Source organism: Ambystoma mexicanum, chromosome 10 (assembly GCF_040938575.1).
Source record: "Ambystoma mexicanum isolate Mex_15411 chromosome 10, UKY_AmexF1_1, whole genome shotgun sequence".
NCBI classification, from domain to species: domain Eukaryota; kingdom Metazoa; phylum Chordata; class Amphibia; order Caudata; family Ambystomatidae; genus Ambystoma; species Ambystoma mexicanum.
The window spans coordinates 305,402,052-305,417,489 of record NC_090932.1 but is presented as its reverse complement, the minus strand read 5'-3'; the positions used below and the strand labels follow the sequence as shown (position 1 = coordinate 305,417,489).

General features: G+C 44.8%; 1 protein-coding gene across 7 annotated transcripts in view; it reads left to right on the top strand.

The window, feature by feature from the left end:
- The window catches only part of INPP5D (inositol polyphosphate-5-phosphatase D), a 1,036,816-nt gene that overhangs the window by 966,889 nt on the left and 54,489 nt on the right, over positions 1-15,438 (top strand). For 5 of the 7 annotated variants that reach the window (XM_069617886.1, XM_069617887.1, XM_069617885.1 and 2 more), the window contains 2 exons: positions 1,983-2,249; positions 6,159-6,741. In XM_069617886.1, the coding sequence (XP_069473987.1) occupies positions 1,983-2,249; positions 6,159-6,741 (850 nt within the window). The remainder of the gene's footprint in view (positions 1-1,982; positions 2,250-6,158; positions 6,742-15,438) is intronic. The other 2 variants (XM_069617890.1, XM_069617889.1) reach the window with 1 other exon arrangement.

The following is a 15,438-nucleotide window of genomic DNA, read 5'->3' as shown; positions in this document are numbered from 1 at the left end:
GTTGCAAGCCAGGATAAAAGATGAAGATGGGAACAGCATGATTCAGGGCCACCATGAGTACAAGATGCAAAGGAAGTGTTTAATATCTAAAATGTGCCTAGTGTAGTAGTATAATAAAATGATTGTAATTTTATAACTTACCTGTGTGGGTCTTTTACTTAGCTGTTCTGCTAAGTGTTAACTGTATTATACAACAGTGTCCCCTTCCTCCTTACTTCCGCCTTGTTGCTTGGTCACGACTGCTTAAGTGAGTGGATTTGTTCGACTGGGGTTGTAAGAAACGTTGCTAATTCTAGCTTGGCTTTTCCAAGTCCTATCACACATAGAGACTTTGAAAATCCTCCTAACACAAGGCCAGGGCATTTTGCTTTCCCAGCCTTCATGGCCCATTGTGGATGCATGCTGGTAAACTGCATGTTTGAATGTGCAAGGGGCAGCTCCTGCTCCTCTTCGCACATTCAGACAGATCAGGCAGTGTCAATAGAGTTCTCTGGCTCCGGCATGCATGTGCAGGAACCAGGAAGTGCTTTTTGCTTCTGGGCTCCTATTCATACTGTGCGGGAGCCGGAGAACTTTTGTTGAGGCTGCGGTGCAGGGCGAGTTCTGACTGGGTCTGTAGGTAAGATGCATTTTTTTTATTCATTATGATTATGTAATGTGTGTGTGAATGAGTGAGTGTATGATGTATGGGTGCACGTGTGAGTGAGTGAGTGAATGATGTGTGTGAACAAGCTAGTTAATGTTTTATGAATGTGGGTACATGTGGGTTTGTGCTGGGTCGGTGCGATAATTTTGAGGGGTGTGGGGGATGGGGCATGAAGAGGGTGCAGCAACAACAGTATTTTTAACTGGACATCTATCATAAATTACCTGTAAAAATGCTGTTAATAATAAAGCAAGGAGGATATGTGTTTTTAATGTGGCTGGACTGCTATTTTGGTGCAGCAGTCTAACAATTTCTTACTTTGGGAAAACTGCATGACAATTTATTTACTGGGCATTTATAATAAAGCAAGCATGATAAGTGTTATAACATGACTATACTGGCATTTTTCATGTAGCCAGTTTATACATTTCTACAGTGGCATGACATTTAATTACTGTCCCTCTATAACAACAGCAAGCATGTTATGTGCTACTACATGGCTAGGCTGGCATTTTTGTGCAGCCATTATTGCTATTTTGTACTTTGGCATATTTTATTCTGGGAATCCAAAATAAAGTAAGCATGATAAGTGGTATTGCGTGGCTAGACTGGCCTACATTGTGCAGTCAGTTTGGAAATGTGTTCTTATTGCAGGATAACATTTTTAAAGGCAAAGCCAACAGAAGTATGTTCTTACATGGGGATACTGCCATATATTGGCAGAGCCAGCATGGACATGTTTTCTTAAAGTATTGTTATTGGCATTATGCGCATAGCAAACATGAGTATGTCCTTATATGGGAAACCTGGCATATATTAATGCAGCCAGCATGGAAATGTATGGGCACAGCCAGGTGGAAATGTTTTTATACTGGCATATATTGTGGGCAAACACGTCATGAAAATGCCTCGGGGAATGCTCCTGTGCTCTTCTGATGACTTGGATACATTGGAATTTTGGATTGGCATTACCCTACAAGACCAATTACAAACTGCCTGGCTTTTTACCCATTTGTTCACAGAAAGTGTGCTGTGTAACGTACTATTTTAACACATTATTTAAAAAATGTTCTCAAGGGTTTAGGGGGCACCCCAAACTCCGCTTGATGAGTTCAGACTCCCTTGCTACGCCTGCTCGCTTTGGTATATTTGTGGGAAATATTTACACCCCTCCAATTAAAGAATTCACCACTCGCCACTGCCTTCTCTGTACATATCTCAGAGTGAAAACTCCAGTTAGCCCTGAGAAAACAACCCACTCCCTGTAAGCACCCCACAACAGAAAGCTGAGGTTTCCTTCAATGTGTTATCTTTCATGCACTGCTTTATTTTTCAGAAACTTAGCAGTAACAGACATCAGCAACCTGAGCTATACAGGAATAGGCTCCATCTTGCAAACCTGCCCTGCCCCGCTTCAGTTTCAGAAGGCCTCCGCAGCCCACTCCCCAACGTGTTGGTGCCACGATCAGCGCAGCAAGCCGAACTCGCCTATGATGATGCGTGGAGAGAACGTATCACCCTCACGTTCACCCGTGTCCCCCAAAAAATTCAACCCAGGGGCTCAGCCGCGAGGAGGTGCTGGCCAGCGGAGTCAGGAGCAACCGTGAGTGCTAGACAGCAGCAGTTGTCCATCAGGTTACACACACTTGTCAGATCCATTCTAATCTAGCAGAGCTATCTTTCATTTTACGCACACTTTAACACTACCATGACAATAGAATTGTCTTTCATAAGCATGTTAGATTCATGCCATTGGCATCCGGCCTGTCATTTAGTTTGCACATATTTTACAGATACGTGCAACTAGAGCAGAGATATCGCTCACCATGCAGCACTTAACATATGTGTACCACTAAGAACAGTGCTATCTCTCAGGGTATACTCACCTTATGGAACCATGCCATTAACAACAGTACTAACCAATGGTGATGCAGGCATCGCAGAAGAATGCCACTGGCAAAAGTCCTATCCCTCAGGGTGGACATACGTGCAAGTACCATGCAAATACAGCAGGGTAGAACCTCATATGACAGCTTATTTATTTGCATTTTTAAAGTGCTCACACAGCCCAGGGCATCGAGGCCTGTTACAGGAATATGTCGCTTAGTTGCGTATTTCTAACGTGCTTAATACCCGGAGGTTTCTAAGCGCGGACCCAGGGATCGAACCTGTGTTGCTTCGTGTCATCTTGTTTCCAAGGCGAGCACGTTGCCTCTGAGTTATCCTCCCGGGACAAAGCCCCGGGACATAACCTTTACTGGATAAAGCCTCCACACAGGTGTGCAGCATGTCTCAGTACTCTTGGAGATGGAATCAAGAGGCTGCTTTTCCTTGGAAAAGCCTCTCTATCAGTGCAGCTTTTCACTGCCATTAGCATCGACGGTCTTTCACACTGCAGTGTGGCATCCAACCTGCTGGGGTGGTCTCAGCAGGCCTGATGATTCATCACAATTCCTAGCTCAGGGATAGTAGAAGCAGTTCTCCTTTCAACAAAGGGGTCGGAGCTTGGCAGGTTCACTCCCAAGATGCCAAGATGCCGCTGGATAGTGGATTTCCAGCCTGCTGTGCAGCCCACAGAACTCAGAGCTTTTGATGGTAACACAGTGTGTCCATTCCATCTTGAAAGTGAGAAAGGGGAGCAGACACAGACATTGGTTGACCTAGGCATGACCAGACCCATGGGAAGGTGGCAGGGAATACCAAGGGAATACCAAGGGTGTGGCACAAGCAGAACTGTGAGCCAGAAGAGTGATGCAGGATGAGCATACGCAGAGGAAGACTATGGCACATGGAAACTGTGAGGTGGTGGATAAGTAGGGTGGAGATTAATTGATGTAGGAGGCAGCTGGTGCTTGGCTCCATCCTTAAACATCCTAAGATATATAATCAAAGTGCCTGTAAGCCGTGAGTGTTGCTTGTGGTGAGCCATGAGTGTAGACTAACTGTTGGGCCTCCGACAAACGGATGTTAGTTCCTTCCTGTACATTACTCCCGCTTCATTTCCAGAGAGGTGGCCAAACACAGACCTCTTCCAGCCCAGGTCGAATAGGTGGTGGGTGTCCCTGCAAGAAAATGAGGCCTAGCAAGAGCAGGTTCTATCTTCTGGGGAGAGGGCTCTCTTGCAGTCAGTAGGGGCACACAGAAAATTGAGGTGGGTGAGTTGGAATTGGAGATGTTCACTGTGGAAATAAAGTTGACAGGCAGAGTAGCAAAAACCAAATCCTCCCTCAACAATGTGACACGCAGGATCAGGAATATCAAGCGAGAGGTTGCAGAAATGAAGAACGCCAGTGAGGGCACGGCCCAGTTCCAAAGTTATGCAGCAATCCTTTTGTGGCAGACCTCAGGGTGAGATGTCTCAAGGATAATTCCAGGGAAGTCATTTTAAGGGAATTGGATATTTTGCTCAGAGTGGTAATGTGGACTTTGGGACTTTGATTGAGGGCCCTTTTGAACAGAACCACATTCCATGGTGTGTAAAGTATACAGGCTTTAAGGAAGGAATACCATGGATGGAAGGAATGATGGAGAAACGTGTATGGTTGTACATTTCAATCCTAGAGCCAGAGCATGCTTACTCCGACAAGTGAAGAAGAAAGGGCGTATCTGGCTGTAATCTCAACACATTCTGTTATTTTCTGATGTCAGTAAGGGCTTACCCACAAAGCGGAAGACATTTATGCAGGTCCTAATTGTGCTGACTAAGTGGGGTCCTGCTCCACCAGTTCAGCATGTATAAAAGACTTAAAGAGCCTCATGAAGGGAAGGTGTTTGTGTTTATTGTCATAATGGCAGCCAATTCATTTATGGAAGCACTGAGCGAGTTCGTGAGGTGAGACCCTGTTTTTATGGTGGCTGGGAAATGCCCCTGTTTTCTGCTCTACTTACCCCTCTGTAGGGCTGATAATGCTAATTATCTCTATTCGTTCTGCTGTGGGTCTACTAACATGGGGATATATTTTATTAATATTGAAATGTTATATCTTTCCTTTGAAGGAAATACATGGTTAAATTGGAGATGGACAGACTTTTGGAAGCATTATGTGAAGGTGTTTGGGAGTTGGACTGACAGTTGTTATGATACCATTATAATGTACAAAATGTTTGTTTCCATAAAGGGATTAGGAAAGAATACATACGCCACTGATGACCCAGGCCCTGGAGTTTCTCCAGAGGACGATGACTTCCTGGATGGCATTTATCGGCGCAAGATAGCTTAGCGATTTAAGGGCTTGCCTTAGAGATCTGTGTTCAGCCTGCAGGACACAGGCTCACATGACAGCAGGTCCTAATCAGTCCTTCATCCTTCAGATGTCGATACATTGAGTGCCTTGAACTGAGTAACAATAACACCTATTGGTCCCACAGTCTGACACCTTGTTCCTGAGAGCCAATCAGGATCAAGGCTTCATGGGCAATGTTGACAGGCTTGGTCAGCATTCCTGATGGCTCCCAGGAATCTAGCCGCTGCTCCAGTGCCTGCACCCAAAACTCCCCTGTCTCACTCTTAGCTCTACATTGCTCACACTTCTACAGGCCACCCTCTCATAACCCATAGCATCTGTGTCTCTGCCTTCTCCTCCGCTTCTCCAGAAGCTAGACGGGCCTGCTCCTCTGCAGCCACCCTGAGCCCCCCTTTGCTTGGGCCTTGTAGGTAACTTTAACAACACCGCTACAATACATTCTAAAGACGAACGCAAATGTTAGTTATTGTGGACGGATGTAAAAGTTTCTTTTATCATGAGTGCCATAGATTCTATCTTACCAAACAATATTATATTAAACATGTAGACTATGATTATTTTGTATTGTTTGTTTTTAGTCCTTATCTGTTGATAAATAAATGAACATTTAAAACAATGAGTACAAACAACAAACAACTTCACTTATAACAATCAACCAACAACTTGAAACTGAAAATATCAGACGTCGGCATGCATTCATTTGTGTGCACTTACTAACAAAAGACAAATAGATTCTACGCTTAATTTATTTGTAAATAGTGCAGGCTTTCCCTTATTTGTTATGCATGGAGACTTATGCCAGTGTGTCTAAAAGGAAGTTATGGATATTTAGGGTAAAATAATGGCATAGGGACCATGGAGAGATCTGATACTGCATGCAGGCTTTTGGCACAGAGAAGACATGAAACATTAAAGGCTGCCTTGAGGCAGGGGCACATTGGCACAGAGAAGCCTATCTCTAGATAGGCTTGTGCCAGATAGGCTGAGAGGAGAGATAAAATACTGGAGACAGACAGATTTAATAGTGAGCTAAGAGAACGCATCAGATTTGATAGGCATGCTCCTGGCATGAGGGGAAAGAATTGATGGATGGTGGGCTATGCGTGAGGAGATCAGATACCGGGGTATGGTTGTTTCACTTAGGCTGCAAACAGATAAGATATTGGAGGTGGACTCCTGGGAGACTTAGCTAGAGGAAGGGGCAGAATCTGACGGCATAAGATTTTGTGTTTTGTTGAAAACATCTCTCTCTATTTGTCTCATCCCAGTGTGGCAGACAGTGGGTGGAAAGCCGCAGACCTGGAGGCACACAAGCAACCTGAAATGTTTGACAACCCACTCTACGACTCCATGAGCTCCAAGTGCAACCCAACAAGCTCCAAAATAGAGCTGGACTCCCCAAATGTGCACAGAAAAGAACTTCCCATGCTTCCTGGGATGGTGGCTGCTCCTGCTCTTTCCACCAGCAAATCTCAAGATGCAGACAATAGCAGGTCCTTCAACAAGCAGCTGTCTCCACCAAAACCTACCCCGAGGACCCGCGCCAACACCTGCTCGTCCTCATCCACTGAACCAAAGCGAGGACTGGCAGACAAAACAAGGATGATGCAGGCGGTGACCCCAGAAACGTTGGCGCCTGCCAAGAAACCTGTGAAGCTATGCCGATCTGAGATGGGCCCCAATGTAGTCCCAGCTTCAAATGCCCGACCACCTGTACCGGCAAAGAGTCCGATGGTTCGGGAAATCCAGCTTTCCAAAAGCCGGGACTACAGGGAGAGCTCTGAAATCTCACAGCAAAACAAGAATCGTGCTTTAGATGAGGCACAGCCTGGGAGTAGGACGGCCATGATGGTACGTATACACTAACAATGTAAACATACTTAGCAATTGCCACTGGAGCAGAGCTGGGGAGGGATGACATGGGATGGATGGGAGGCAGAAATCCATGATATGGGGAAAGGAACAAGTGGAAATGAGAGTGAAATGTAAGTTTTGTTGATTTGTTCTCATGACTAAAATGTACATTTTCCTACAGTGGTGGCCTTAGCTCTTCCACCAAGCAAATGAAAACATGGCTATATTTGTTATCAGAACACCAAGATCCCATCTCCTCAGAAAGGATCAAATAAAATACAGCCATAAGTTATACCCACAGACCCATCATGCTCTTTCGCTACTACATCATGAGGTCTCATAGCTCCCCTTTGTAGTCCATGACCAGCACTCTGACAAACAGAGGGGGTATATCATGATTAAGGGATTGTAGGGAGAATTGCATATATCAATGACCTAAATATATATGCACTTAACACAGACCAAGAGCCATTTTTGTTTGGTACACTTCATACACTTGCAAGCTTTGCAGAAAGGGCATTTCTTGTAGACCTTATTGTTATCGACAGATGGTATCACCTTTGCTCATTCTTTATTACAAACCCCAAAAGGCTCAAAAGAAATTCAGTGAAAATGTATTGCTTGACCTTTGGAGGGAAGTGGATCCTCAAGACAGTGATTACACATTTATCTCGAGTGTTTATCAATCTTACTCACACATTGATTCTTTTTTCACTAGCACCCCTATCCTGTTTAAGGTTAAAGAATCCCACACTGGCCAAATTACTTCATCTGACCATTCTCCAATTATTCTATCTTTTGATTAAAAAAGTGGAAGGAGCTTCCCAGACGACATATCAAATCTATTGAGTTTTGAAATGTGAAATAGCTCCTAAAACTATTGGCTATTTCTCTCTAAACCTAACCTGAGTTACCATTGAGGCTGAAAATGGGACATTTTCAAGACGATGCCCCAGGGTTAACTACATGGACATCATTTCACCAAAAGGCCAGGCGTAGCGGAAGTGACATCACATGACCCTTGATGTCATCACAGGAAGTAATGTAATTTGACCCCACCATGAAGTGACATCATGGGAAGCAATGGAACATGATCTTTCACCCCTTGACACAACAGGAAGTGGCATCACATAGCATTGTTCCCAAGTACACTACGAAAGATATGGTTACAATATCCCTTAAAAATATCACTGTAATGTGATATACATTTCATACAAGAATGGATCATCATATGTATCATTAATATCAGCGTGTATAGGCCCATATTATCAAATACTGTGAATACAAGCAGACATCCAAGTATCGTATCACACTTATGCTTAACCGCTTTATATAGAACAAATATACATACAATAAAACCCAACCTGTGTTGGTACTCATTTATCGACCTCAGAAGGATGAAAGGTTGAGTTGGCCCTGCCAGGATTCAAACCTGCAGATCACACACACATTGCATCAGCGAGCACTCAACCCACTGAGCTATCTTACTGGCTATAGCTTTTTTACCAGCTATAGTAAAATGAGCAATTACATGTCTGAATGTTCTCAAAGTCAGAAAGCACATTACACTCTGTAGTGGATACTAGTAAACTGGTAACTGAGATTTAAAACAGGCCAGTTCATCTGCAGGTCTGGTGCAAAGTTGCCGTACAAAAAAGAAGGTGGGTGAGGCGCGCACTCCCGGTCCTGGTCAATTGAACCTGTTGCAAAAAATATAATAAGTAGCTGGGTCAAATCCCAAAATGGACAAATATTCACAGGGTTAGATCCCTTCTGCTGCAAATCAGGTACTGAGTAATAACAGGGTTAGATCCCTTGCTGCAAATCAGGTACTCAGTAATAACAGGGTTAAATCCCTCAGCTGCAGTTCTGTGGTCTGTAGTTGTTCTCCTCCTAGCGCTTTCTTATCTCAAATAATCATCAGGGAGGCTGTTGAGCAGGTGTGTCTAATTAGACTCAAACCTGTTGCTTCATTGCAGAGAGGCAAATTCCCAAGCCAACTGAGGGAAGCTTTGCTAACACCCTGTATTGCTCTTCCAGAGTGCACAGAAAATCATAAATCACCAATGCAATTACGGAGCCAATACTTTGAACGCAGTAAGACGCAATAACTTGCAACCACACACTCTTAGAAAATAATGAGCACTTATATGGCTATTTATTCAAAGCTTAGAAGCAACCAGTGATAACATAGAAATAAATCACAGAAGAAACATAGAAATAAATCACAGAAACAGCAAAGAATTCAAAAGGAAATACATCACCGTGAGCGTAACTGGATTCCTCATCTCGCCAGAAGCGGCTGGAAGACCCTGATAACAGCCAGGCCGAGAGCACAACAGCCCACAGGTATGCCGGACGAAAGCGTCCTCCTCCGGCTGAAGTCTCACCTGACCGCTCAGGGGTTCCGCATATATGCACACTTCAAAAAGGGGTGGCGATTTCTCGAACCTTCTGGCAATGCACTTGCGCATTGATGAGCAGCCGTTGGTTGCCAGCTGGGTCAACCGACAGTACCCTCAAGGAGCAAAGTGCCTCCCTCCTCTAAAAACAAGCACCACAAAAAACAGTCCCATAGCTCATAACAAGACATAACAAAGTTAGCTTTCCCAGCAGAAATGTCCTTGACTGCATACCAGGTTTAGAAAGCATGTTTTCTAAAAGATGTTTTCTTCAGCATCGTGAATCTAGCTCTCAGCAAAATGAGTGCAGCTTTTCACTGCGACATGAAGTAAATGTCCATCATGGCTCCGAGCGCTCCCAGGATGCACTGCGCATCAGCGCCATGTTTTAGCTCAAGCATAACACACCCCTTTTGAAAAATGATTAATTTGGACTCTATGAATCCAGACAATTATATCCCAGTCTATAACCTCCTCTTATAAGTAAAATGCTGGGAGGAGAATTCAGGGTTCTACTCTACAATTATCTTAACAGAGAAATCCTACTTGCTGACAGCCAATCTGGCTTGTGATTTGACTGGAGTACTGAGACTGCAACTTAACTGGTTTGGGAAAATGTGTTCCACGTGCGTGATAGGGGTAGACCAGCTGCCTTGATCTGGGTAGACCAGCTGCCCTGATCTTATTAGATGTATATGCTGCCTTTGACATCATAGCATCCTAATCCACCACATGGAAAACACAATGAGCATAATGGGGGGAGCGTTAACCTGGATTGAATTGTTCCTGAATAACAGGAGTAAGAGAATTCAGCTGACCCATTTCATCTCACTCAGCTGCATGATCTTCTGTGGCGTCTGTGAGGAGTTAGAAATTTGAGACGGACACAAAGTTGTAGCTTTCTCAATGTATGCATTTTTAATTAAATTGAAGAGGGGTGAGATAAATGACTATTTTTCCCCATCCTAATGAGAAGGTTCCTACCTAGCAAACTAAAACTAAAGAAATATGACCTAGTGTCCCATATGCATCTGGCCTTCACACTAATATATATTACCAAAGTGTACAAGTTAAATAGATCTGATTTCAGTTCTACAAAATAGTGCAAAAGCTGAAATGTATGATTTCCCCAAAGTATTCCTTGTGACCAGGGTTTGGTTCATTTCCCCTATATCAATTCAAGAAGTCCTTTGGAAAGAGTTTGATTCAACAAAGTTCTATTCAGTTCAACAAAAAATATCTTTTCCATACAATATTTTCTTCCACTTGGCAAAGTAAATTTCTCTTTCATAAAACACTTGTCCAGAATCCAAGCAACTGCTTCCTCCACAAAGTGCTCTTCTCAGTTTGTAAAGCAGATACCACAATATTCTTCCAATGGGATACCTTTGTTAGAACAGTACATCAAATGTCTTTTGTTACACAACAATTTGTCAAGATGATAAAGATAACAGTTTCTTTACACAATACCTTTCTGCCATAAACACATCTTCAAAACGACTGTTTCTTTCCTGGTATACTCGCCTGCCAGGACTAACTACAGCTGATCCCTTTCCTGGTGTACTCGCCTGCCGGGAAGAAACCCTCCTACAACTACAATAAGTGTCAATGTTTGCTCCAGGGTTCTCCACACCAGTATTCCTTGTGAATAGAGTTGGAGAATGGCTGCCTTTCTTTATAGTCTCTTGACTGCTGGCAATGTGGGTTACAGGTTTCCCCAAGTTGATATCTCAGAAAAGGAGAATTGAGACCTTGTGGCCTCTTTACTGCTTCCGAATAGCCTTGTGGCTGTTGGCAACGTGGGTTACAGTGTTCCCCAAGTTGATACCTCAGAAAAGGAGAACTGTACCCAAGTTGCCTCTTTACTCTACTGGTTTGGTATTAAAGGTTATCTGCTACTGCAATATGTTCTTAGAGTGCCCCCGGTTACCTTTTATGTCAGGCCAACTCACTGGTCTCCTTCGGCATCTCTGCTTTGCTTCTGGCTGCTGTAGCAGGCTTTCCGTGCTCTGACCATACCGTTGACAGCTCCCGCGTAGCTTCAGCTGTCTGCACGGCTTTTCTCTGGAGCTCCACAGGATCTGTTGAGTCTATGCGTCCTGCCGCACACCTGAATAGCTCATGTCGGCTTGGGAGTATGTCTCCCACATGGCTGGGCTTCTCTCCTGCTGCCGTCCACGACTCTGCTTCCTGCTGCGTGCACTTTGCAAAACCGCATGCCTTCTCTTCCAGCATCGGCTTCTGCTGGCATTCTTCCTTCTGCTTCGGCGGCCTCTCTCCTGACAGCTTCTGTCTCTTCTACTGCTTCTGCATCTCTCAGCTGGGGCTCATTTTCAAGTTTAAATGTCCCGCTCAGGTGCCTTGGTTTATATAAGCTAGACTGCACATTAGTTTCAATAGCACTTCTGATCTTTACTAACTCTTGGTCCCTCTTCCCAATACCACTGGCCAGGGGCGTTGCTAGGGGGGGATAAGGGGGCTATAGCCCCTGATCTTTTGGTTGTAGCCCCTGATATAATCTCAGGAGCTACAGCCAAAAGACTAGCTAGACCCCAGTCCAAACAGTTCCAACATCAGCTTAGCCCCAGGTCTTTTCCAGACCTAGCAACTCCCCTGCCACTGGCACTGGCGGAGTCGGTTGCAGAGTCTTTGTGTCTGTGCCTGCTTCAAACCTGCTACTGGATTTTCTACTGAAGTGTACTGTATGCTGTACTGACTACTGGCCTGGCCTGGCAACGCAGCTTCCACCACTTTAAAAGCTACTTCCTGCCGCGGAGCGAGCTGCAGAGTCGGTCGCAGAGTCTTTGGGTCTTCGGGCTCTGCGGGACTCCTGCGGCCTGCCGCGCTCATCCCTGCCCTACCGCGAGTTTATGCGCGAGCTCATAGGATTTCTGCAATTAGAGGTGAGCGACAATACAAACTTTCCTTCTGATATTACAAACGAAGATTGACATCTATATGTACACGGCGCCCATTTAAAACACACTATTGCTGGACTTACTCACGTTTGTGAACAGCTGCCTCTATACATTGAGAGATAATCATCGATTGCACACAGAACATCCATATTCCTTGATATTACTGACTCTTGGTCTTTACCTACTGTGCCTCTCACGTCGCACCGAATCTGCCTGCTCTGGTGGACATCCAGCGCACTGTGCGGCCCCTTGGATGGAGAGATCAGGGAGCAGGGAACGGCACCCCCTGAGAAATCTTGCCATGCTGTCCCCCGCATCGGATAACCGCCGGCCACTTGCGCCCGTTCGGTCTGGGGGCTCGTTGGGGAGACAAATTGAATGATCCAAGGCTGTGAAATATACACGCCGCTTTCCGTCTCCAACATATAACAGACTGAACTACTGGCAACGCTGCCCCCGCCCATGCTTCCCATAGCTGCCCACCCCTAACAACCTTCTTTGGAAAAATTCTGATTTATTTATAAATAAGAACTGAAAGTGAGCGGGAAGCTGCGCAATGAATGCTGCAAAGTACTCACGTTTGATTTCACAAGCTTTTTCCCTTAACACACACACAGCCCGTAAACCCGTCCAACTGGTAGACCTGCCCATGCCAAAATCTACCAGAGCTAACAACGTTAATCTGTTAGCCTATGAAAGACTGTGGAGCACCTGCGCTTTGATCTTACACGCTATCCACATTGTGCAAACTATTCAATCAACGTTTGGCAAACAACAGCCAAATCTGAAAGCGATCTTTGTATAGTGGGTGGGTCGCGGTGCTCTCGCTTCTGATACCTGAACATTTGGCCTTCATTCAACCTATAATAGCCTGCCATGTGAGAGCCTGCGGGGCACTCGCCCTTTGATCTCGCACGCTTTGTTTCATTTATCCAGCGTTTGAGAGACTGCAGAGCATCTGCTCTTTGATCTCACACGCCCTTCAAGCAACTCTGCAGCCACTGCGGGGCACTTGCCCTTTGAGCTTGCACGGTTCAATCTCATCTATCCAGCGTGTGAGAGACTGCGGAGCATCTGCTCTTTGATCTCACACGCTCTCCAAGCAACTTTTCAGTCGCTGTAGACTGTGTAAACCAGGCGATTACTAGCACTTAATAGCCAAGTTTTGAATTGATACTTGCATAGTGTGCACGAATTTGCGGGGTAAAAGTCATTTGCTTCCGGCACTTGAATATTCGGCCTTTGTTTCAGCTTGAAAGACCCTGTCGTGCGAGAGCCTGCGGGGCACCTGACCTTTGTTCTCGCACGCTTCTGCCTTTTCTACTCAACTACAGCAGATCCTCCACATTATCTATTTGTGCCTTCGTACACAAGAACCAAACCTCAAGACGACCTTTTTATTGCACGCGAGAAACTGCAGGGCTAATGCTCTTTGACATCGCTAGACAATTTACCAGCCTGCACCTTGAGATAGATACTAGTGTCCCCTGGGAAGCTGGCAACCAACACCATGTCCTCGAAGTCTCCCAAAATTATATCTGGCCCCAAGACTAGATCACGCTTTAAACAATGCTCTTCACCTGCCCCTAGCCAGAATGAACTAAAACAGCTGACCTTGGAACAAACTATATCAAAGAAACATAAGCGTGTGCCATTGAATCACCCTATTCCGGAGGGAATCCTTGACCAAGAGCTTCATCAAATAAACTCTCAAGTTCCAAACCATAAGACAAAGGAGCATAATAGAGACCCACATCAATACACAGAATCCAATACAGCTCATCTGCATCAAGAGCCACCATGCGTCCATGACACAAACGTGGATCCACTCCGGCGCCTAATACCCTCAACAAAGGACTGCACCTACGAGACTGAACAAACGTTGATTATTACAACTACTAACAAAGATGACTCTATAACAACTAGTAACAAAAAGCCTGTGGTGCCCTTAACCCTTCCAGCGAGTAAGAAGGAGGACGTTTTAAAAGCGAGCAATGGAAAAGTGAACCATCAGACATCGTTCACCCAGCAATCTACCCCTGACGATACTAGAAATCCATACAGTAACCTGTCCCTATGCAATCCTTCTCCACATGGAAACTTGGCGGCAGAGATAAATACGGAAACACCGCGAACTGAGATTACTCAGAAGAACAATACCACCACAGTCAAAATGACTTCAGATGCCAGTGAAAAGGATCCTTCGCCTATACCTACCATCCATCAATCAGAGGAATGCTCCAATCAACTTCCATCTACACCCACTCCCACATGTTCACTACTTCAAAATCCACACTGAACAACAGTCAAAAATGAGCAAGCTAGACTAGCAAAACTAAAATGGCTTAGCGCTCATCTTAATATACCACAAACCAAAAACAAAGACAATGACCAATCATCCAAAGATAACACCAAATCGGCTAGACTCTCACTTGACAGTACAGAAATTGAATCTATAATGAATAGCGTGGAGAAACGGAAAGCAATTTTTGGCAACATCTCACTTAGATGCCCGGAAGCTACCTCCATCCCAGTCAACAACCATTTCCCCTCTATCATGGTGAAGGGAAAGAAACTACAAGAAACAACGTCGATCCTACCACAAACTACCCAAACAACAATTTATCCAAATCAAAGACCTAAAACGGAGGAAAGAAGCCCTCCAAAACATTTCTCATATGACTTTCAAGAATCCTCTTACACACCATTAGCTGACCAAGAAATCCAGAAATGAAGTGCATCAATTCATACCAAGAAAACTGATAACCTGGATCCGCATATTGAGAATCTGACTGCCGATCAAATAAACCAGCCAAGAATTCCAACAACTATTGAAAGGGGCCCCTAAGGGTCCCTCGCGTTATGGAAACAAGGCAAGTCACCACACACGATAGATACGCCAGACACGAGGTTGTATTCCCAAAGCTAGGGTTTATTGCAAAGCAAATAGTCTCAGTTGGCCAACTCGGTCTCACGCCCCGCGACGTGTATCTCTAGACCTTGAGGTACGCAAGAGAGTGAATTACGTACATCAGTTACATATATACAAAAGGCATATCATACAATCAGCTGTGACATGTTTAACACCCCCCTTTATTGGGTTTCTTTGAACTCGGTTTGATGATGGACAATTTCGACGAATATGACACCTTCAAATATCTATTCTAGCAACAATATGCAACCTTGCATGTGTAGAGACATCTTTTCTTTGTTGAACAGAACACAATGCTTCTGTTCTTGTAAGCGAGCTACATACAGGGGAAGTGTCACATTCCAGACCTTGCTATCTATGAGGTGCTATTGGTGTCCTGGGAGCCGACACGCTCTACAGGGCCCGGGAAAGGGGGGCCATAAGAATAGCATAATTCAAGCCT